Source organism: Glandiceps talaboti, chromosome 18, assembly GCF_964340395.1.
Source record: "Glandiceps talaboti chromosome 18, keGlaTala1.1, whole genome shotgun sequence".
NCBI classification, from domain to species: domain Eukaryota; kingdom Metazoa; phylum Hemichordata; class Enteropneusta; family Spengelidae; genus Glandiceps; species Glandiceps talaboti.
The window spans coordinates 7,042,777-7,066,942 of NC_135566.1; the positions used below are offsets into that span (position 1 = coordinate 7,042,777).

The 24,166-nt window shown below is 33.9% G+C and overlaps 2 protein-coding genes across 3 annotated transcripts in view; one reads left to right on the plus strand and one right to left on the minus strand.

The window, feature by feature from the left end:
- The window catches only part of LOC144449595 (lissencephaly-1 homolog), a 33,464-nt gene extending 17,384 nt beyond the window's left edge, over window positions 1–16,080 (minus strand). For both annotated transcript variants that reach the window (XM_078140161.1, XM_078140160.1), the window contains exons 1-2: window positions 15,962–16,080; window positions 15,047–15,287 (exon numbers count right to left, since the gene is read on the minus strand). In XM_078140161.1, coding sequence (XP_077996287.1) covers window positions 15,047–15,078 — 32 coding nt within the window. In that variant the 5' untranslated portion in view covers window positions 15,079–15,287; window positions 15,962–16,080. The remainder of the gene's footprint in view (window positions 1–15,046; window positions 15,288–15,961) is intronic.
- An 81-nt stretch (window positions 16,081–16,161) lies between these two features.
- On the plus strand, window positions 16,162–21,266 carry LOC144449406 (RNA N(6)-adenosine-methyltransferase mettl16-like). Its single transcript, XM_078139935.1, has 7 exons — window positions 16,162–16,764; window positions 16,924–17,064; window positions 17,674–17,932; window positions 18,294–18,363; window positions 18,681–18,773; window positions 19,475–19,660; window positions 20,141–21,266. Exons 1-7 carry the CDS (start codon window positions 16,437–16,439, stop codon window positions 20,975–20,977), a joined length of 1,914 nt encoding a protein of 637 aa, XP_077996061.1. The 5' UTR covers window positions 16,162–16,436; the 3' UTR covers window positions 20,978–21,266.
- The last annotated feature ends 2,900 nt before the right edge of the window (window positions 21,267–24,166 follow it).

A 24,166-nucleotide genomic window follows, 5' to 3' on the forward strand; every position in this document is an offset into this window, starting at 1 on the left:
TATTTAATTCTCTTTGTCGCATGGACTGTAACTACAGTGACTCTCTCTATACCTTGAGGGTTGACAGGGAGTCTCTTATTCTACAAGGTTGAAGGTTTTAAAAGTCTGAGTGAAATATTAAGAATGACCTCCTAAGGTCAACACCGCTGACAAGCGAACAATAAAATTAATCTTGTTATATTTAGACAGTAAACACACACTTGAGTTGTGATTTGCTTTACCTACTCAGCTACAGGTAATAGTTCTCACTAATTTCATTTTGTTCATAAATTTCCAGAAATACCTCTTACAAAGTGTTCTTGGATGACAATCGCCAATACTATTTTATGTGGAATTTTGAATTTGAAATTTGGTTAAAATATGACCAATTCTTTATAAATTATATTGTATTGCCTGCCATAATTTTAAAGAACATCTGGTTATTTATACATCTCATATCATGCATATTAAATTATATTTATTGTATTATATATTATATTATCATATCATATAATAATACATCACATCATATCATAAATGCATTTGTTATCGATATCACATATCATTTATTACATTATATTATGCCATATCATATATATTATATCATACATCACCATATATATTATATCATACATTACATAAATACAATTTTTTTCAAAAAATATATTGTATTTTTGTGTTGTTATTTCTTACTAGGTATGTTGTAAGGTTGTCATACCAGCTGTCACATGATATTGAACATTTAACGCTAGGTTTTCTGATGGTTGAATGTTCAGTATCCTTTACAACATCAGTATAGCACACTGAATTTTCCTAACTATAGTCTGCAGATATTGACATTTGCTACTTACAGCTACTTGTAAAGCCATCTATTTCTATAATCTTCACTGTCAACTTAATAATACAACTCAAATATATCTTTTTAGCTCTATCCTTGCAACAGGTATTGCTTTGAAATAGAGGTATTTAAAGTTCACAAAATTGTCAAGGGGGTCAGGGTAGAGTTGAAGGAAATCGCCACTGACCTTTGCTAAATTTGTAAAGGTTTCAAACTTGTAATTACAGACACTTGAACTGTTATTAATTGGGATTAACAGTGGTACTTATGTTCTCATCAACAGTCCTTGTAATATACCCAAACTTCACTCATTGTAGTGTTATAGAAAAGTGTCTTGTGTAAACAAAGTTCTGGATAGTCTAGCACAATGATTGCATTACTCATAGAATGTTGAAGGTGACATATACTACTTACTCAGAGACAATACTGTTGTGTTGTTTTTTTTTGTTTTCGTACGGAAAAAATATACCTGAATGCCACAGGGTATTTAGGCCTCTTTACCAGTGTTCTGGTTATTAAAGGACTGCACGAAGGTTAAATCATAGGGAGATCTCTGGGTATGTTACCAGAGTTCACCAGCCCAAATATGGTAAGAGGTACACAAATCATGTATGCAATTTTTACCAGATGTCCAACATGTTACATTTCTGGAGTTGCAATCAAAATTATGGTACAAAATATAGAAATCTATTCAATTTTCTTTTTATTAGCTTTTCGTTATAGTGGAATTTCCAAATCTTGGAAGAACCGTTTGAGCATTATTTACTATTAAAAAGTATAGTATATCAGTAAAACGCCATACACATATTATAACATTTTATAATAACCATATCTATTGATTGCCTAAACAGTTGTACTGTGTTTGTACATGTAATTAACATGTATCAAAGTGTGTCCACCCTGTAAGGTCAACACAGTATACGCTTCAGACATAATGTAACATAAAATACAGTGACAACATTTAGTATTTACAGTCTCTGTATCACTTCAATGAATATAATACACTCGTATTGGAAATAAAAGACTTGACTCGCATAAAGAGATTACTGTGTTTGCAGGCCATGCACACAGTCCAACTTATATTTGAAATCATACAATGTAGGTTTTCAACAGTCAAGTGATGTTAAAGGTATAACTGTTTAGTTTAGTTCCAAACTCCATGTGTACAGCTACAGTATAGTTGCCATCTTTCAATAAAAACACTGGAGTCTTTTATATACAACTAAATTAACATGAATAGGAATACAGAAACACATTTCACTAAATAAAAGGGCATTCACACTTGCGCTACATGTAGATTCACACCTGCACTAGATCACAACATAGTACACTGTACTACCACAGTACATGTATAAATAGTTTCATCAAAATTTGCTTGACACCAAGCTTGACTTTCAGCATTTGAATCCTTGAACTTCTAATAAACTACAAAACAACATTCTTGTAGCAAATCAGGATTGATATCACAGGGCTCCAAATTAACTTCTATGCTTGGTAGTCACACATACAAATGTAGCCAAGTATTAATCATGTCAGCCACAATTTCCTATTGATTTCCTAAGGTTTCGCATACCATATAAATTTGAAAGTCTATATGTAATGAATGATGTATGTACAGGTACTGTAGATATGTTTAGTAGTCAGTATGACCTAGACTACTGCTAATTTGAGACCCAATATTGCATAAATTATGCTCACTCAGACATGTACGTGTATATATCACTGACATAGCTATATCAGAGATCACTTGAATACATGCTGGCCATTAACACCATAATGGTACTTATTAAAATGACAATCACAACATAAAAGTCTGACAATAATAACTACCCAAAATCAATCAATCAAACCTTACAATTTGACAATAGTAATAATTCACTTTTGTTGTAACAGTCCACCTGTGTTTTCTCAGCGGTCCTGCTACACAACATTTGCGGTCGATGTCAAAACACTGAACTAATTCAGAGTATTTTTTAAAAGGGCCAACCATTAAGTATTTAGATACTACTTAACATATGTATAGTAATTAGTATACCATGATTATGTCTACCAATCCATCTTGTACAAGAGTCCTTATTAGTTATAACTTCACAACTAAATTCAATAGAAAGTGTGAAGCTAGACTCAGATTCTTGCCTAGCTTGGAAATGTACATACAAATATGTAATACAAAGAAGCAAACACATTTCTAAACACTGCAATATATTATTCTGACATATTTACTGTAAGAGGCTTTTGAGTACGTTGTGAACTTTGTGAACCAAGCAACATGAAAAACAATCCAACAAATTTCTAAACACTATAATAAATAATGTTGACATTTTTAGAACAGTCTATAGTATATCTAAGTACTTTGTAAACTTTGGCGAACCAAACGACAAACAAACAATCAAACAGCACAATACTGGTATATAAAATTTTGACAGTTTACAAATATACATGTAGGTCTATCACTAAAAGACTTCACAAGGTAGGCCCTCCTTGTGCTGCAGAATATAGTATAATTTTACTATACAATGCACAATTGTTAACTGAAGTTGTTTGTCCTATGTATATTCATTGGCGATAATAAAGACCTCATGGATATGGAATATGTGCAATGACAATTGAAGCATGTCACAAGATGCTAGCCTGAAACCATTGCTACTCTGTCTGAGGTTGTACCCTGTACTTTCCCCAACAAGAAGTATGGGGTCAGACAAGATACTGTGTATACACTACACTATGGAATTCCACCTAACATGTACGTTTTAAAATACAAGCGATTCTTTCTAATGAGCCCTAAGCCAATCTGACATGCCACTGATACACCAAAATCTGAAGACATCTTTCCTTTGCTACATGTATGTGGTGACTCCGACAAACACCACCCATCCCCTCCCCTCTCATACCTTTTAATAATAATTTTAACCAACAACAAAAGAATATCTCTTTTATGTGAATTTCTTACAACAAATTCTGAAAATTCAATTTATGGGGTAAGAGAAGCATAAGCCTTTGGGATCTAAGCCCTTGTGTTAATTCATAATGGTATTTAGATAAATTAAAGACAAACCTTCATATCACTTCAGTTTGTATCGAAATGAAAACATAGCAATGATTCCAACCCATAGGCTACATATACATTTTATTTTCTGTACATCACAATCCCCCATCTTTAGGACAGAATACCTGTCTCCTGGCCTCAAACAGAAACATGTTGAAGTAGCCAGACAACCTCCAGCTACTGCTTGCAAGAAATCCTAAGAGGAACACTCCACTGGAATACTATTTTCAAATATTGCTTGTATAGATTGACAATAAACTAGAAAAACAAAATTGAGACTTGTCATTCATGATGTATACTTTCGATGAATAGAACATACCATGACCTTTTCCTATCAAATTACTTCTGACCTATAACAATTACCCAAAGGTAAGATAACATATGCCCATAAACCAAATCACATGATGTGTAAATCATTGTAAATGAGAAACCAATTGCATGGCTTACATCAAATTTCTTGTCAATTCTAATCATGTCCTACTGTGACTGTACAGTCATGCAAGGCATTTGTTACCAAAGAAGTCTTTACATACACTATATGCCCTCAACTAAAATACAACATTTTTCATTAGGGGTCAAAATGATAAAAATGTCATCTTCTTTTTTGTCTTTTTTCTTGCAAGTCACCAAAGTCAGGGATGGGATGTAATTATTCCATGTATTCGGGATACATGTATAGGTAATTAATGCTAGTATGTGCACTGAACAATAGCACATCAACTAACAGCTGATGGACATATAACGCTAACACTATAGTTCGATATAATTCCCAAATATTTTCCTTTGTTCACCCACGGAAAATACAAGTGACTTATCACTACATGTGCGAGTGAAAGTCTAGTAACAACACATTCCTTATGTCACCAGTATTTTCTTTCTGGCTGAATGAAGAATACTGAAGAATTATATTATCATACCTGTGCATGTATACTTTACAAAAATTGGGGAAAATAGGGCAGAATAATTATTTTGACCATATTTCATAGCACTGCAGACCAATGTACATATGTTGTTGCAGAATGACTAGGGTATAAATGCCATATTTTCTGTTCAAACATGTACAACTTGCATAATTACATAAACAATATTTTCTGTAATGCACAATGCATACTACATATATCATTCCTTTAACAATAGGAAACCTCATTGTCTCTACTCTGCAGTCAAGCCCTGCCCCACTATGAGAATAATACCTTCAGTGTTAGTGGGGCAAGAATTCAGCTTTGTAATTCACCACAAACTACTTATTTAAAGGTGCTTTCAAACTATAAAACTGCTGTTTGTCTTGTTTGCCGACTATCTGTCAGTAGGTTCAGTTGTCAGTGCTACAACAAACACCATAGAACATGTCAATACAAAGGTCTTTAGATACTACTGGTACAGGTATCCAGGCAAGCTGTGCCTTAAAACTTAAGATGACAAGCATTACTGTATTTCTATTGTATACTGTTTGGATCCGTTTAGTATTGCATGACAACACCAATGGAACAACACACAAAACGTCATTGAAACTGGTTTGAAGTTTGCTCTTACAAGGCCTAAAGGCCCAGTTTGGATTAGGATTAAAATTTAGGTGTGAAAAACAGTTGTATGGCAGAGTTATAGGAAAAGTTGGTCTACAACAAATGAATAATCATATTTGATCCATATGGCTCCACTGATAAGATAACATGCATGGGAAAACACGGGATTGAAACCCTGGTAGCAAGAATACAGATGTATGTTAAGTAGGTAAAGTCATTCATATATTAGTTACCAAGCCTAGCCAGTGATTAATTTATAGGTTTCTACAACCAATAAAATTTGCCTTTATTTATAAATCAAACTAAGGTATCCAGGGTATATCTAGATACCTGATATATGTGCACCTGACAACCAGTGCATTCATTGTATAGGAGCTTACACGGAATTGCTAACACCCTCTGACCATCCAATGGTTTGTTGTCAAGTGGGTCACACTCTGACCTCACTATTTCAAATATATTTTGCAGTTGTCGAAAAATGCCACAAATGGGCTACTGTTGAGATTTATAGCAAGTTGATTGGTGAGAATAAATCAACATAATTATTGCCCCGGAGAACAAGGTAATAATCAGATTTCTTTTAGACATGATCATCATGCAAGAAACAAATTCACCATACAATACTCTCATTCGTAGCCAAAAAAAAGAAGCCTTGTAATGGTGGCTCATCTGTTTACTATTACTTCATAAACTGATTCGACAGCTCTTATAGTAGTAGATGCATGGCAAAAAAATGTCACTGCTTTGAAGATAACCTTTTGGTTCATGAAGTTTGAACAATGTATCCTTTACTTTCAGAGGAGAAAAGATATCAGCTGATCAGTCGTTTACAGTGGCACTGATGAGAAATCATGTTGGGCATGTCATGTCTTGCGTATTTGCTTCGCCTACAATCGAGCATCTGCACATACACTGGAGTAACATATTGCATCACATTCTCTCTATCATGACTTTTAGAGTTTTACAAGACAGGGACTGGTAGAACAAGAATCGGCTTAGACTGAAGTTCTTTACTTGTATAAGTTGTAATACTCCACCTGCAAGGAGTTGTATGGAAGTGGGTCCATATATAACTAATTCTGATCAATTACATGTAATTATGTTAATAGTAATACTGGAATTGCTAGCCTACACACTTGTTGTGTGTTACAGTGCTATCTCTGAACCACTATCTAAATGAATGTTTCAAACCACAGACTTGCAAGGTCTTACTAGCTCTAACTGTCTTACTGGCTCAACAATGACAATACTCGGCGGAATTTCTCGATCAAAGTTTACAACACTTTACACAGAAAGACCTTACCTGTGATAAAACTGAACTACTAAGGGAACCCACCTGTGACCACTATGGGCTCTAATGACAACAGACATCTCCTATTAGCATGTATCATATTATAATAACACTATTTAAAGTAAATTTAGATTCAAAATAGCTGTTAATAATGGCTACAAACTATAATACATCTCTTGAATTTAATGATGTCCACAGAGTATATGAATGTGATCTGTCATGTAACTAACAGGCACATATAGATCTCTATATCGTATACAGTATTATACTATATATCTAGGAATGTTTTTGAAATTCCCTTGTGTTTTGGCAGGTATGATATTCTAAGCAACTATTATATAAATGTAAGGGTTGAGGATGTACAAAGGAAACAGAATATTAATTTCTACGGGTATCACAACACCCCAAAAATACCATGACAACCCTGGAAATACCATTTTATTTCAATAAATGTATAGTATTTATATTACGACTATGACTATGACTAAATATACATTTGTATTCAAAACAAGTAACATTTATTTTGTTGTTTAACATAATGTATACATTCACTTACTATATATTTGTACATGTAAAATGTATGAATGGATGCATGCTGTTTTCTGCAACACACACTGTTGGCAAATTGTAGAACCTACAATGCATGACAATCTGAACACTGCAATTACTGTTTTTAACACTTTCACGGCACTTTACATGGTTTCTCTGTTGTCCAAATTTCTAGTCTTGGCTATATATCCCAACGAAAGTGAAAAATGGTCTGACTATAATACAACATTGAGGCAGTCTGCATAGCAGTAACCTCTGCATGCAGATTATGCACAGGTGAATTCATCATAAGGCCTGACATGTTCATGTAGGTCACAACGTTATTGTTATATACAGCTAAACACAGCATTATATCACCACATTGGAATGTTATATTATCAGTCATCATATAATTCTACATGTCAGTCGTTGCAGCTGTATCATTCTATTCTGATGAATATGCACAGTTTTCTGTAACACTATAAAGTAGCTATTATGTACTTCGTATATGATTTTTTTAGCTCAGTATAAAAGAAATGTATCTGTGGGAATATCTCTAAACCCTTTCTGACAACAAGATACCTCAAGCAGGTGAACAAAAATAAAACTGAACATACTCAAGATTCAATGCGTATAAAATACACATCCAAATATGTCAAAATTTACAACTAATGAGGAACTGGGAAAACTTCTAAGCAAAAAAATAAACCTACAATATCTGTGAAGAAAATCTCCTTCAATCTGATACTTCAGTATTTGGACTGCACTATAAAATTGCCACAACACAAACAGACAGACAGACATGCAAACACACTTGAACAGATGAATTCCAATAGCTACTTACATATAAGATAAAATATAAATTCTTGCTGAACAAAAACACGCTATTCTATAGATTTGATGCTAAATTCTATGTTTATGTGCTGTCTGAAATGTTCCGGCTCGATGACAACATATTTGATGTTTTTTATATTATGACTGTGAAATAAATTATATGTACATGTCATAGGGCATCATTGACACATTATGAATATATGTCTGCATGTATGTGAATTTCTAGATTAGCACATAAAGACTATTAATTATCAGATAATTGTTTCATGACAATACAATGTATATACATATTACTTGACTGGTGCAATTATAAATATAATTTAACATTATACTTTGATACATATACACGTATGTATATAACATGTATATATGTAATGTTATATATGTCAGACAACATCCTGAATGATATTTTATAAAACAAATGGTTTCCTTGCCTGACAGCTATCAAATATGTTTTTTCAAAATAATTGTCGTAAGTCATTTATAATTGAATGATGAAATTACAACACTGTTCACGGTCAATTCCATTTAAGTAAGAGTATCTGTTCTAGCATTTTGTTAAAATTCACGTCTTGATAAATCGCACTTCTTAATTGAATTTTTTTTGTACAGTTTGTGTTCAGACACTGATTTTTAAGTATAAATTTTGACTAATTTGTATAAAATGGTCTGACCATACTAAACATATGCAGAACATATGTCATTAAAATAGTCATTTTATTGGGTAGTTGTTTTCTGGTACATTTCAATGTTAACACCCTCGCCCAACGTTACATTTAACATGTGGTATACATTTTCAGTTATAAAATTTTTTGCCACCTCATATACATCATGTTTTCAAATGTAATTATTAAACACAAGGTTGTGAGATGTACATGTAAATGTTCAACCCTGAATACATGATGACTAACATACTTGAGAAGTCAGCCAACTGAAAATAACACTTTTCCTCACATGTAATTAAATGTGGGTGGAATTGATGGGAGTAACAACAAGCTGAGACTTTCAATATACAAATATAAGCTGAAATAGATTTGATGGCAATACAGACACAACTTGGAGAGAATAACGCAACCTACATTTTGATGAATAAATTAATTGGTGCGAAGGGAAATATAGAAGGAGAAACAGTTCCAAATATTTTCACCATTTACCATACTATTCACATTAGAGACCATGGCTAGCAATGACACAGTGTATAGTTCCTATATATATATATATATTTTATAGTTGAGAATATAATTATCTCTTATCAGCAAGGGTATCACTTGACATTTTCAGCACTTCATTTTTCATGATAGAGAAATCTAAGACTCCGACATTCAATTTCACAGCTAGACATGACATCATTTTGAAGGGGTCTCAACTCTTATTCTCAAAGGCAAGCTAAATGAATACTTTTCACTATTTGATAACTTTCTGTATTTTGATCCTTATGTTTTCTTTTAACCTATTTCCACTGGGATTTTATTTGAAAAAGAAGACAACACTGAATTAACATAAATTATTTCACATTTTAGCATTGGGATTTTATTTGAAATGAAGACACCACTGAAACTAAGTACGTTATTTCACAATACTGAAATCAACTATCAACAACTACATACACTACTGGTATTATATTATACATAGAGAAATGTAACACGCCAAAGGTCTCACTGAGACCTTTTGGCGTGTTATATTTCTGTCAGGCAGGGCAGTACATTTGTATGTTATTTTTGTTTCCTTTTTATTGGTACAAGTTTTGATGTACATCATCATGTAACATTATTATTGAACTTTGATGAAGTGAAAGTACCTTTTAGAATTATTTCCAGAAATGAAAAAAGGAATATTTTTGATAACAATATAAATGCTTGAGTACATGTTGAAAAAGCATGCTTTGTTGACTGATGACTCATACATGTACATGTGTACTTTCGTCAATGGAAAATACACAAGTCGTTACCATCAAATAATCAAAATCTACCATATACATTTCATCATTAATGAATCCCCAATTTAAAAATTGAAAATAATTATGACAACTTGACAAAGATCCGTTCTGTACAAGAACAAAACAAGTCATTACTATTCAAAAGCCCTATATCTGTGCATATGTGTACACACATAAATTTATATTGGTGATGTAAATTTGTGTACATGATGAAATATCAATGAAATAACTGCTACAGGGTACTAAAATTAATGGTTTGAATTACAAATTTTTAGGTGACTAATTGGACTTGAAGTGAAATTCTAATACACAAATAATCATGGAAGGAGAATTAATTTATCACAAAATTTACCAAAACAACAGTATTTTGTTCAAATCACCAGATGTTGTCCCATGTGTTTTATGATAAATTATTTTTCGATGAAGGAATACACAAATTTCTAAAAATAAAATGTCAGACACGGCCAATTCTGGCAGGTTTCCATTTCCTGTTGTGTTAGATATTACTGGGCGAAAGCTACTGGTATTTTTGTATGTAAATGATGACGACCTCACCAAGTCCACCTTAAAACACAACACAGCAGTTGATGCATATGTAATTTGCAAGGATCATCCTCACTCACTGACAGACTGAAATGAATCTCTATGTACATTGAGTCACTCACTTGAAAGTATAATATGATTGTCTGTAGTGGTCCTAAGCTAGTTTGAAGGTTATAACATGATAATGTAATGATGGAATTAATTTTGTCGAGAGCTCTACACTGAATGACATTAATCGAACATAATGTAGATCTTTCAAAATGTTAGAATATGTTAATAATAGTAACCCACACATAAAAGACATCATACATATACCCAATTCTATGATATCAAAATATGAATAAAACAGAAAAACATTGATTCTGTAGGTATTTTCAAAATTGTAATGTCAACCAATACATCATAGATAACACAGAGTAAATACCAAATTGGAAAAATGGAGACGTATCAGGTGAACATGGTACAAAGTGCTAGCCTAATTTCTGTGATACCAAAATTTTGAAACAAAAACATGACACAAGGTGCTAGGCCAAGTTCTAAGATACATGTACTGAAGCCATGAAACAGAAAACATTGTCAGGTGAGCATGGCATAAAGTGGCTAGCCCACGTTCTGTGACACCAAAACTATGAAACAGTGAACATTGTAAGGTGAACATTATCATTGCACAAAGTGTTTGCCAAATTTCTAAGATATCCAAAATATTAATAAAACTGAAAATATTGTCAGGTGAACACAGCACAAAATACTAGCCCAATCTTTAAGATATCCAAAACATGAAAACATCATCAGGTGAACATCGCATGAAGTATCACTGGTGTGACAAGAAATCCAAAGCTTCTTCAGTGTCTCTTAATAGCAATGCTGCTGTTGGATGAGACAAGATGAGCTGATGATGACGTCTGCTGCTACGGCAACATGATTGAAGTGGATTGACCATCCTAATGAAATTCTTGTCGATATGCAGTTTAAGTCCTGCTACTTATCTCATCTCTAGAGGAGTACATGTTATGACATCTCTTTCAGTTCAATGGGAGATACATATACAAAATAGAAAATGTGATATATAAATCTGTATTTCAATGTCATCATTACTTTAGTCATTACCTATTTAGCATATGTCTTTAATTCCTCTTGCCATGAATGACTAATCATGTATGGCCTCCATACTTGAAGAAATAGATACTTACTAAATCAACACATTATATTCAGACACTATAGAACTAACATGTACCAATGCCATAGCTAGGGAATAGAAAACAAAAGTAAACATCTGCATACATTTATTTTTAATGGCTTTTAGTTTTCCTGTATTCTGATGTCCCCTGAATGTCTGGTAATAACGGGTAATAGGATACATGATGTATCGCTTGGCTATTGATCCTAAAACAAAATCTATTCTCAGGATAATATTCTCTGCTCTTCATTATGATGTAGTCTGTCTCGGTTTTTTTCGTTGGATTGTTGTAGAAGACAAAAAGGAGATTGAACTCATTTAGAAAATTGTGGTAGTTTACGTAAACTATTCACAACCAACAACTGTATGTTTAAATGTATGTATGTACATGTACGTATCAATGCCTTACTTATAATATGTGGATTATTTTCTTTCAAGACAATTATAAGAAAAAAGATGAGAAATGAATGCCCAGTACATTGGTACTTTGAAGATATGACACCTATATTGTAAACGCTTTAATTAATCATTGATATACAAACACAAATTTACAGCAGTTATATTTCAAGTCCTTTGCTGACACAACTCTTACAAAAGAACAAGCTTGCAAGCAGATATTTATGATTATCGTATTTTACAAATGAAATTCAATTCATTGAATATGATGCTCAATCATGATATACTTTTCATGTATTTATTTGTATTATTGTACACTGCATAGCTACAGATTTTCTTGGAATATCGATCATATCTTGTCTTCCAAGACCATAATTTTGACATTTGGGCTTCAGTGTACCCTCTATGTTAATACGATGCACCAGCACCACCACTGGAGATTTAATATTCATCATTTTTACCCACAACAAAAAACTGTCATCTTTCATTCAAGGGCACATTGTTGGAATTTCAAACACACAAAAATTTACTTATTTTGTAAAAAGTACATTTCACATATACAGTTACATCATAACCAGAACAGTGTACTATTATCAGATCGGACTGACTCAAATAATAATCATGGTGTGCTAGTAATATCTTGTCTACTTTACTTTGACTGACATTGCATTCATCTATAATATATGATTTCCTTACAACTGTCAAACCTTTTGACGAGATAACAGCACTAAGATACCCCTATGTCATACTGACCCTTTGACATGCTCTAACCATTCAAACACAAAGTATGGCAGTGTCAGACCCATTAGTTCATTTATACTATGCATACATATAATATCAAATTCAGTGCCTTGAATTTATTATAATATTCAATTATGTGATGTTACACTTGAACACTGGAAACCATCAGACCTAATTACTGTAACACATACACATGTCTTCTCATGGTGAAGCTAATTTTACATTCTATATTATCATTGAAGCATGGTAGACAATTTCTGTAATGACTTGAGAACTAGACAGATGGCCTAATTCTAATTATCACTGTCCTTGGCAATGGTTAACCACCATGGCTTGGCTGGACATCACAGTTAAATATGAAGAAGAAATGCTTTTCATTCTCAGTATAAAGTTAAACTGTAAATGTTATAAAACAGTGACAGTGGCTACTATTATTTAATTTCTTTCATTAATTCTGAGCATTCATCGAAACCATAAAAAACAACCTCTGTGACCTACTTGTAAGATCAAATTTCATTATTTCTGACCAGATATCCTTATCATAATTTATTTACTACATGTACACACACACACACACACACACACACACACACACACACACACACACACACACACACACACACACGGAGTTCATCACTGTAGGACACATCCCTATTGCAGTACAATTTCTGAAGAAATGACCTTGTAAAACCAACAATTTAACCTTGAACCCATGCATTTTTACGACTGAATATCATGATGTGCTTGTTTTATATTATATAGCAAACACAGCAAAATTACTATGAATCTGATTGTGAACAAAACTACCAAGTATCCTTATTCTGAGAACATCACTGATGATCACAACATGGAAGTTACACCATCAGCAGTTACCACAGACACACAGTGCCACTATCTTAGATATGGAATAGCAGGCATATCAGTTGTCACACATAATGTGACTTATGTCAATACAAAATATGTATTGTACAAGTTTCCATTACACCTTGAACTTTGACAAATGCATAATACACTATTATAACCTCTCCCTGGAACAATATGTATATATGTTACTATGAACTATTTTGATCTTTATACACATCATCAAGTTTCTCTTCCGTTTTCTCATGCAACAACAAACGTGACATGGTTTGCCTATTGTTATAGCTCAGTATCATACTATGTCAGTTTATGCTGGCTTACACAAGTAATGATTTGTACAGCAGGTTCACCTTAGTTCACTTTTGTTGACAGGAGCTCTGTTGACACATAGCTTGGTTGACTTACAAACACAACAATGTACACAGTTTAGACCACAAGGATAAGGGTTCAAATGAACTCAAAAACACATAACAGACACATGTATGTACTGCAAAACAACTTCAATTTGTCGATTTAGGATGAACTTGAAATTCCATTAAAGCTTTTTCACTTTACAAACATGATGAGAGCAAAATATCAACATCTCATGGTCAACTTGTTATTTTTCAACAAAGCTCCACATTTATGTTGCACACCATATGTGTCAAAGAAAGAAATCTTTCACAGTAATAGCTCATGGCCCAAAAGGTTATTTTTCACCTGTCGGTGTGTGTGAATTAAACCTTAGTTGAAGTCAAACCAACATTACATTTCACTCTTTGCCTGATGATGTATCATGCAGAGGTCAAAGTTCACAACAACTACAATAGAACACATATCAAATAAGTTGTTTTCACCTGTCAAGTTTTAGTAGATAGAATTTACTACATAGAAAGTTAAAGTCTATCATTGTTGACTGTGCTCACATGCCAACTTCTCTCTTACAAAATTCAAAGGTCAATATTGAGGGATTTTCAAAATTAATTCTTCCATCTTCATGACTACATTACAAATATTTCATTGTTGTTGACACATTATGAGTACATGTCAATGGAATGAATTTTTTAGAGTGAATGGGAGTCTCAAGTTCAACCCAGTGTAAAACTGTCTCCGAAACACTGGGCCTTAATGATAATTTGGCAACGCTCTTGTTAGTGCAGGACAGGTGTTATGTAACTATTTCAAGAAGTAGGCAACTAAACAATTACCTGTCATTATTTATTGCTAATTAACATGATTAGAAGAAATTATCACCCTGATGACAGAACAATCACATTAAAGTACAATCAGTTTGTTTTTAAACACAAAATAAATGAAGCCTGTAAAGTACTGACACAAAGAGGACACAAGAAAAACAACAAAGTGAGAACTTACAGCTCTTCCCTTTGCCTCTGGGAAAGAACCATCTTGTTGGACTATCCAGTAATATAGTCTCTTGGAAGTCTTTATATTAATCTCTTCTGGAATAAATATTCTGGTTGAAAAATTCTACTTCTATATGCTGCTGTATATTTAAGTTTTCCAAGGAAATGATGAAAAGAATAATTCTTGTGCTTGACAGCGTAGAAATCACAATCTTGTCAAATCAATGCCTTGGGTATCAACTCATACTGCTCTGTAACAGCAACGAAAAAAATACACTTTTTTACTGTTGAAATTTTAGTTACACTGAAGATTACAACATCGGGCACTGCGAAAAATACACCTAAACACACAAAAATAGTGTATTGTACCCAAAAGGTTCATATTATTATCATCACATTGTTTGGTAGTCGATTTACAAATTACAATGAGGGCGCTCATCAATTGTAGGCGGAACGAAAGTGAAGCCAAATGTTTGAATCGTTTAGGAAAAATATACGAAAAAAATGAACGTAATAGCTACAAAAATAAATAAAGTACAGTGTATGTTATTCTGTTCGCAGAAACGCATAGCCGGTATATTTATACACCATTCGCAAAGAAAATATCATCATACCGGAAATTTAAAAATGCGTCTTACTGTCACTCATCAACACGCTCATTATATGGACTTGATCGTGAAATTACAGAATAAATGACAACTTTACAAATTTCAAGGTCATCCGTGGTCAAGCATAATGGATTACACTTCAAGTTTTGATGAAAATTTCGATATTTACCGGCCCTGCCCAACTAAATGTAATGTAGTCTGACTTCATTTCTGACAAGATGGCGGCCATTCAAGTCGACGAGTTTCAAATTCCAGCACCGCCAGACACGTTTCAGATACGATTATCAGGTAAAAATACAGAAAATATTGTAGCTTACCGGTAACATAAACAATTGAGAGAAGTTGAACACCGATTCACAGTATTCGTGTGATATTTGCTCGATACTTTGACCGATTTCTGATTCTCAACACGTTGAAAAATTACCCAGAATGCATACTATGGTCGAGTAATCCAATGCGCATCAACATTTGCGCAGCTGTCGACAACTACCCATAATGCACTACGCCATAACAAAATTAAATGTTTCCGCCTGCAGCTCGTCCGTGTTTTATTCGTGTCCACATATATTCCCAGGTAACGAAACATTGTCAGTTTGTAAATTGGCCCGGCTTCGATCCAGGATCTGTAAAACCAACCGACAGAGAAAGAACTACTTTGTTTTCTCAACCGATTTGCCATCGAACTTAGAATGTCTTCGACGCGCCAGACAGTCTAACGAACGGTGGTGGCGCGAGGCATAAATTTGCTGACTTCAGTTTTTTGAACAGACGTACGTATTGGTTACGAACAAAATGTCGCTAAATCGTTTTATGCATCCTCGGAACAGGTACAAAAGTTCACCTCCGGACTTTGCCAAACTTGCCGCCGATTATCCCAGCTTCAGAGAACATGTTGAAATGAATTTAAATGGAAAAGTCACTTTGGATTTTAAGAACCCGGAAGCGCTCCGGGCCCTCACATGTACTCTGTTGAAGGAAGACTACGGACTTGACGTGCATTTGCCGTTGGATAGGTTGGTTCCAACCGTTCCACTACGACTGAATTATATACACTGGATTGAAGACCTTATTCAACAAGATGGAAACTACAAGGGAAGTAATATACATGGAATAGATATTGGTAAGTTAAAAAAATATTTCAATTATTAGCTCATATTTCATGTTTTGTCATATTTGAATGGCAGTTATTGATTTATAAATTCATAAATGAGAAGAGAATACTGGAATCTGAACAATTATTAACTAATGTGACATTTTTTCACGCATGATTTGTTTTAAGGAACTGGAGCATCGTGTATATATCCATTACTGGGAGAGGTTGTGAATGATTGGAAATTTACTGCCACCGAAACAGATGACTTGAACATCAAGTATGCAACTGAAAATATTGAAAGAAATGAAAAAAATGATAAGATCAAAGGTAAGGAGGAAAAAACGGTTTTGGGGGATTAAAAAAGAATAATAACACAACTTTAACTATTAGGTATGTAGTAAGGCTACCAACTACAAACATTATTTATTGACTATTATCTATTAGGAAAATGTATTGAAACTGGTCCCTTTACTGGATTCAAAGGTAGCAAATGAAAATTCTAAGATTGCTGAACCATTACTCTCAAAGCCCAGTTTTGTCTACTTCCCTATACATCGTCATGTTTGCTAATAATACTTTGCCAAATGTAAAGCCACGGACGTCCATGTTTTTGTAATCCCTTGTGTAACTAATTGGACTAATAATTATTACAAGTTTTTGACAATACTTCAAAAGAATATCTAAATGGGAAATATATCAAAAATTTGAAATTAATCATTTTAGACTGCTAAATACAATAATTTGACCATGTTACACATTGGTATAACATGTGCAGTGCTCCTGAAGTACTGTATTTTACTGTCTAGAATTCTTCCTGAGTACTTAAAGTTTAAAATCTATATATTTTTTAACCTGTCTAATTCCACATCCTGTTGCAACTTCCCTGTTTTTTTTCTCAATGATGAACAAATGTCGAACTTGTACTTGCTATTTCAGTCATAAAGACAAGTGAAGACTGTCTCCTTAGGACGGTTCTAGAAGGAGACCCAAAACAGTGTTATACTTTCTGTATGTGTAATCCACCATTCTACGGAAGTCCATTGGAAGCACAGGGATTGTTGTCCCGTAGTGAGGATAGACCAGATCCCAAATCTATAAATACAGCAGCTGACACCGAGTGTATAGCTGAGGGTGGAGAAGTAACATTCGTTAAGAAGATCATTGCGGATAGTCTGAAGTACAGGGATAGAGTCAGGTTTGTACACATACTGCAATCACGAAAAATAACCAGGCTTCTCCCCAGCATCAAGTGAGTTATGGTCGGTCAGTGATACTCATGAGCATTGATATTCGTAAGGTATTAAAAGATGTTAATCATTGGGTGACAAAAGTGGTTAAGCTGCCAGGAAATATATTTATATATGATTCCCATCTCAAGGCGTTAGCTGCCATTCTGGGTCCATGTTAAATTTTATCAATTTACCACGTCACCATACAACATTCATACTCCAAAAAAAATCAGTTTTGCCACTCTAACTTTTGTTTTCCTTTAACAATTCAAACTCCCTTCATTCCAAATGTTTTATTTCATATGATTTTGATATGTTCTGTTTTAGATGGTACACATCAATGGTTGGTAAAAAGAAGAGTATTTGGCCTCTGAAAACAGAACTGAAGAAACACAAGGTTTGTATGATAGGGTATCAAAATGCACTATTTTTGAAACTGGCCTCATTGACATAGCCACAAAACTTCTTCCAATTTCTACCTCAGGAAAGTGAATGCAAGGTAATGAACAAGTCCCTTCCCATTGCATTAAGGAGGGTATACCTCTGAGTCACACTTCTTGATTTACAGTATTTTTTGACTTGTATAATTTTTTTTTTCAATTTTAAGGCATTTAAGACGTACATGCACTTCCAATTTAGATACATAAACTTTGTAAACAATTTTGCAAGTTGTCCAGATACAGTGAAATGTACCATCCTTTTTACCTCATAAAGGTGAGAACAGTGACAACCACAGAGTTTTGTCAAGGTAGAACTATGAGATGGGGCATAGCTTGGACCTTTACTGAAGACGATTCATCACTACCGGTAAGTTCATCAGTATGTCATATTGCAGTTCTTGTAAAGTTACAAGATTATATAGTTTGGTTACTAAGGGTGCTAGTATTTGACAGCAGATTTGGGCCAGAATTGTGGGTGAGAATTGTTCAGTACTGTAGCATACTTGGAAATCCCTTCTACCTGCTAATTTCCAAAATATTTTGATGCTGATCAAAAAAATAGAAAAACTTGATGGTTTTTTTGTGAGACATCACATAGGGACAGGAAACAGGTGTGTCACTAGACATTGCTGTGTGTCAGTGACACGTCAAATTTGCTTCAAGGACACATATTTGAAAGTTAATCCTCTTCCAATTTTTTTCAAATAGTTCTGCTTCTTCCATTTTCAATTCTGTCAGTTTTAGGAACTCATGAAGCTTGGTCATTGACTAGTTCTTGTACTGCCATGTGTTTGCCATACATGGTGAAAAGTCTAGCAATCATTTTCTGGGATAACATTGTTCAACGCTTTCTTGCAAAGATGCCTGAAAAGTGGGTAACCTGAATATCATGCATTTAACTTTTTGAAAGTGTTTCTGCATCAACAAAAGAAAAACTCCATCAATAATAAAAACATTGGGCAAGTCGGAAGACAAACAGCTTTGTCCTTGAAAGGTACTAACACAATGGTGAAATATTTTACTTTATGTAATAATATCCTGTTTTCTTTTTTTTTCTTCAATTTTAAGCTTTCCCCTCTAAAGAAGTTCAAGACAGAAAAAGAAAAGCCTCAAATGAAGATCCAAGTTCCAGAAACCTTTGTACGAAATGCAGTTGAAAGACTGCGGATCACCGAAGCCATACAGAAGAAACCACCAGCCACTAGACTACTTGCTGTTCAGAGAGAAGTAGAGAAAATGATGACAGAATTGCAGGTAAATAAAGCTTGCATGTAGTTAGCATTTGATTGTGGTGGATGGGAGGATGTCATATGGGGTGTGGGGTGGGGATGGGGGCTAAATTTTCACCTCAGCATTCTATGCAGCCATACTAAAATCAGTGAAATATAGTAAAGCTAGCTTTGGCTTCCCATTGTAAATGGATTCTTTGACAGTAGGATGCCGCACAGTACACAGAAATATATTTCATGAAAGATTTTGATGACATTCCTAATTGATGTCGATTGGTCATCTGGTTGTTGACTCTACATTGTGGGACATAATTGTACTGACAAGCACACAGTGTATGATGATATTATGAGCTGATATGAATGTCATCGTCACCCTCAATGTGGAGTCAGTGACTCCTTTAACATAGTGGCATGTCCTGGTCACAGCCACAGAGTGCTACACCAGATCCCCTATTTGAAATGTCATTCAGTGTACATACTTTCTGTGTTTTTTCTCCAACTACAGATTCAATACAAGTTGTTGAACAACAAAGTAGAGATTAAATTTGAATTAACAGCTTTCCAGAACACCTGGTCTAATCAAAGGAGAAAGAGACGAGAAGCAATGAGGAAGGAACTGAAAGCTGCTCAAGCTACACCAGGTAAACCATGTGATGATGTAGAAATGACAGCTGATGGGGAGAAGAAAGATGGCAATGAAGGAAGTGCTCAGAGGAAAGATGGCAAAGTAGAAACGGCAGCATACATGGAAAGGAAGGCAAATGACAATGAAGAGACAACAGCTGATGAGAAGAAGGATGTTGAGAGGAAGAATGAAATTGACAATTGTGAGAAGAAAGATGGTGGAGCAGATATAGAACAGTCCTTGGCAACATGCCAATATCATACAGCTGAACCAAATCATGTGACTGAACAGGGAAAGAGTTCCAATAGCATGACTACTTGTGTCTTATCATGTGACAATTCTAGGGATTTGGAAGAAAGGACGGATCATCCCATGGAAGCAGCCGAAAGTACAGGCAATCACAGTGCTAGCGCAGGCAGCTCAAATGGAGCCACACACTGTCACCTTGTAGCAGCAAAGAGTACAGGCAACCACAGTGCAAGTGGATCTACAGCTGGTGATGTGTGCCAGTCAACTCAGCAATCCACAGAAGAGAGTACTGGGTCAGATTGTGAACCCCCACTGCTGAAATGTTTACTGATGATCAAAAACATCAACAAAGAGGTTGTCATAGAGATGGTTTTCATAGAGGGTAAACACCGTGACTTGCTACATCAGATAGCACAGTACTTCAGGAATCAGTTTCCAAAAAGAATTCAATTGTCCCCATCAAGGTAAACACTAGTAGTACAGTGTCAGGTCAGGAGCTACCAAATGATGGACTCCCTATCGAGGTGAACATTATCAGTACATAAATGTGACTCCCTATCCAGGTTAACCTGATTAGATTACATTGTCCTGCTAACAATACCACAAATGACCAAAAATGTTCACAAATACCACAAATATTGTCAATATCTGAACAAAGTGCCCAAGATAAATCATTTTTCTGTTTTTAATGCAGTTGTTTTGTATTTTCTTTCATGAACAATGGCAATAAATGTCGCAGGAGCTTTAACATTGATAATGAAGTTTGCTTTCGTACTCATCAATTGCCTGGACTAGGACAGTAGTTTTGAATTTCAAAATATACAAATTACCTGCACTTTACACAGTTCCACATTACTAAGGATTGGGACAGACACGATATCCAACATATACCTTGCCATTACTTAGAGTATGTTTGGCTGAATTTATATTTGATAGTGTACCCTTTATTTGCTCCTAAAAATAATTCCTTTATGGAAATACATACTTCAAGACTTGTTATCATTCTATCAGCAAACTTAGTAAACACAATAGCAGAATTCAGTTTTCAGCCAAAATAAAGTCCTTTATATGTAAAAGTATAGCAATACTCTACAGTACAATTTTGAAGTCCAATCACTGCCATACTAGAGTTATGTCTGCATATTCTTTATTATTAAACACATAGTAGTATCTCATTTATTTTTCACTGATAGTTTTGTTTTTCTAGTATCCTTCCCAGGAAAATAATCATAAAGTTATTGTGAAATTTGCACACGAGATCACAATATTTTTATTAAATAAAAGTCAGTTCTTTGCAAGAAAAGATGGGATTGAACCCACATATCTATAATGGCCCTAGAAGAAAATTAATGTGGGTAGTTTTAGTCTTTTACAATTACAATATAACAGAAAGCAGTAATCAGGAAAAAGATTGGAGCCATGACTCAACAAATTCTTAAGGATAATATTGCTACATTTTATCATCTGGCTCAACAAAAGTTTACTGACATTGCTACATTTTGTCATCTGACTCAACAATAGTTTACTAACATTGCTGCATTTTATTGTCTGGCTCAACAAAAGTTTACTGGCATTGCTACATTTTATCGTCTGGTTCATCAAAAGTTTACTAACATTGTTACATTTTATCATCTAGCTCATCAAAAGTTTACTGGCATTGCTACATTTTATCATCTGGCTCAACAAAAGTTTACTGACATTGTTACATTTTATCATCTAGCTCATCAAAAGTTTACTGGCATTGTTACATTTTATCATCTGGCTCAACAAAAGTTTACTGACATTCCTACATTTTATCATCTGACTCTCAGAAGTTTACTACCATTGCTACATTTTATCATCTGACTCTCAGAAGTTTACTACCATTGCTACATTTTATCGTCTGACTCTCAAAAGTTTACTGACATTTCTACATTTTATCATCTGACTCAACAAAAGTTTACTAACATTGCTGCATTTTATCGTCTGGCTTAACAAAAGTCTACCAATATTGCTACATTTTATCATCTGGGTCAACAAAGGTTTACTAACATTGCTGCATTTTATCATCTGGCTCAACAAAAGTCTACCAACATTGCCATATTTCAATGTTTGATTTGCCATGTTTTGTCAAGTGTGGTGACATTCTGATTGAGGTCTACTAGCTTCAATTGTAAATGACAAAATAAGATGTAACTTTCTGATCTTAAATCAGTTGAGTTCAGCACTTTGTCAGACTTCAGTCCACAACATATTAGCAAACTGAACAAACATTTTGATGTATCAGGAGCCATTCAGCTGCATTTTTCTACAAAAATATTCCCTACCCAGATATGAATTGTATAAATGCTAATATATTCAGACGTTTTTTATTTAATATAAAAAATTTTATGCCTGTCAGTATGGTTTGAATTTTGTCGTTTTTCTCATTTTTGTACAAAATGCTGTCACTAAGAATTTGAATTTGTGTGTTGCCATATGTGTGACATATTAAGGTTATTCTAAAATCTAAATTTCTGCCTTTATGAGCAAAATTAAGTTAAAACAATCATATATAAAATGAAATATGTATGCTATCCTTGTTGGTAAACATATTACAGTAATTTAATTTCGCATCAAGGGAGATATTAAATGAAGTACAAGTATGTATGGTTTCTATTCACTTCATAGAAATATTTATTTGTGTTGATATGTTTTGTTCTGTTCCAGTTGAATATAACATCATTAAAACAACCTTTCAACCATGATTGTTGTTATATTTCCTTTTTAAAAAAAAATATAAAATACACCGTGATAAGACTTTGTCTGTGTGCATATATTTACATCCTTTTTTTACCAGGGGATTATTTCTTTGTACACAAAAATTGGATTGAAATTAAACATCTTGAAAATAACATTCTCAAAATGAAGTCATGATTGTGCGAAAAGAAAGTCTTACAGAGTGCACAGTCCTCACATGTTTGGCACTAAATACATGGACTGTAATAAAACTAATTTTGCATCTACATTCAGAACATGTTATAGAGTCTAAACAGATTGTCATGACGTCGAACGATCTGCTATATAATCCCATTTTCTTGAAATGGAAATTCATCTGTGTTGGTAAATCATAGTATCAATTTGAATTTTTGTTCCAAACATAAACTTGAAAATTGTACCTGAAATTTTCAACTGCATGCTTCAGTCTCTGTCAATGGGTCACATGTCCATCATAGGTCATGTGTGCTGAAAAGTGGGTCAATCTGTTGACGAAGACTGAAGTGTGCAGTCGAAAATTTCAGGTACAATTTTCAAGTTTATGTTTTGAATATAAGTTCAATTTGATACTAACAATCCTATTTTCTGTTCAAAGACAATAACTTGGCTTGAGTATGGTATTATCTTTTAACAAATTGCTGTATGGAAAGAAAAATTAGCTTTTTCATACAAGTAGTTTATCATTTGTTGAATTTCTGAGATTCCAAATCAATTTACTAAGAAATTGATTAATTAATGATGAAATGAACCATAAATATCCCTAATGTTGATTGTTGTGGGTATATTACTCTCAATGGACAGTATAGCATACTGCAAGCTGACTGTGTTTGCCATAACAGCTGTTACCAGGACTACTCCATTTACGATGATTTCTATCTGTGATTCATATTATGCAAACACATGGTATGCATTCAGCAATGT

Excerpts from the sequence above, each read along its gene's own strand:
- LOC144449406 (XM_078139935.1), top strand. The coding sequence starts at position 16,437 with ATGTCGCTAAATCGTTTTATGCATCCTCGGAACAGGTACAAAAGTTCA. Across the intron at positions 16,765-16,923 it reads TATACATGGAATAGATATTG|GAACTGGAGCATCGTGTATA; the intron begins GTAAGTTAAAAA and ends ATTTGTTTTAAG. Across the intron at positions 17,933-18,293 it reads AAGTACAGGGATAGAGTCAG|ATGGTACACATCAATGGTTG; the intron begins GTTTGTACACAT and ends GTTCTGTTTTAG.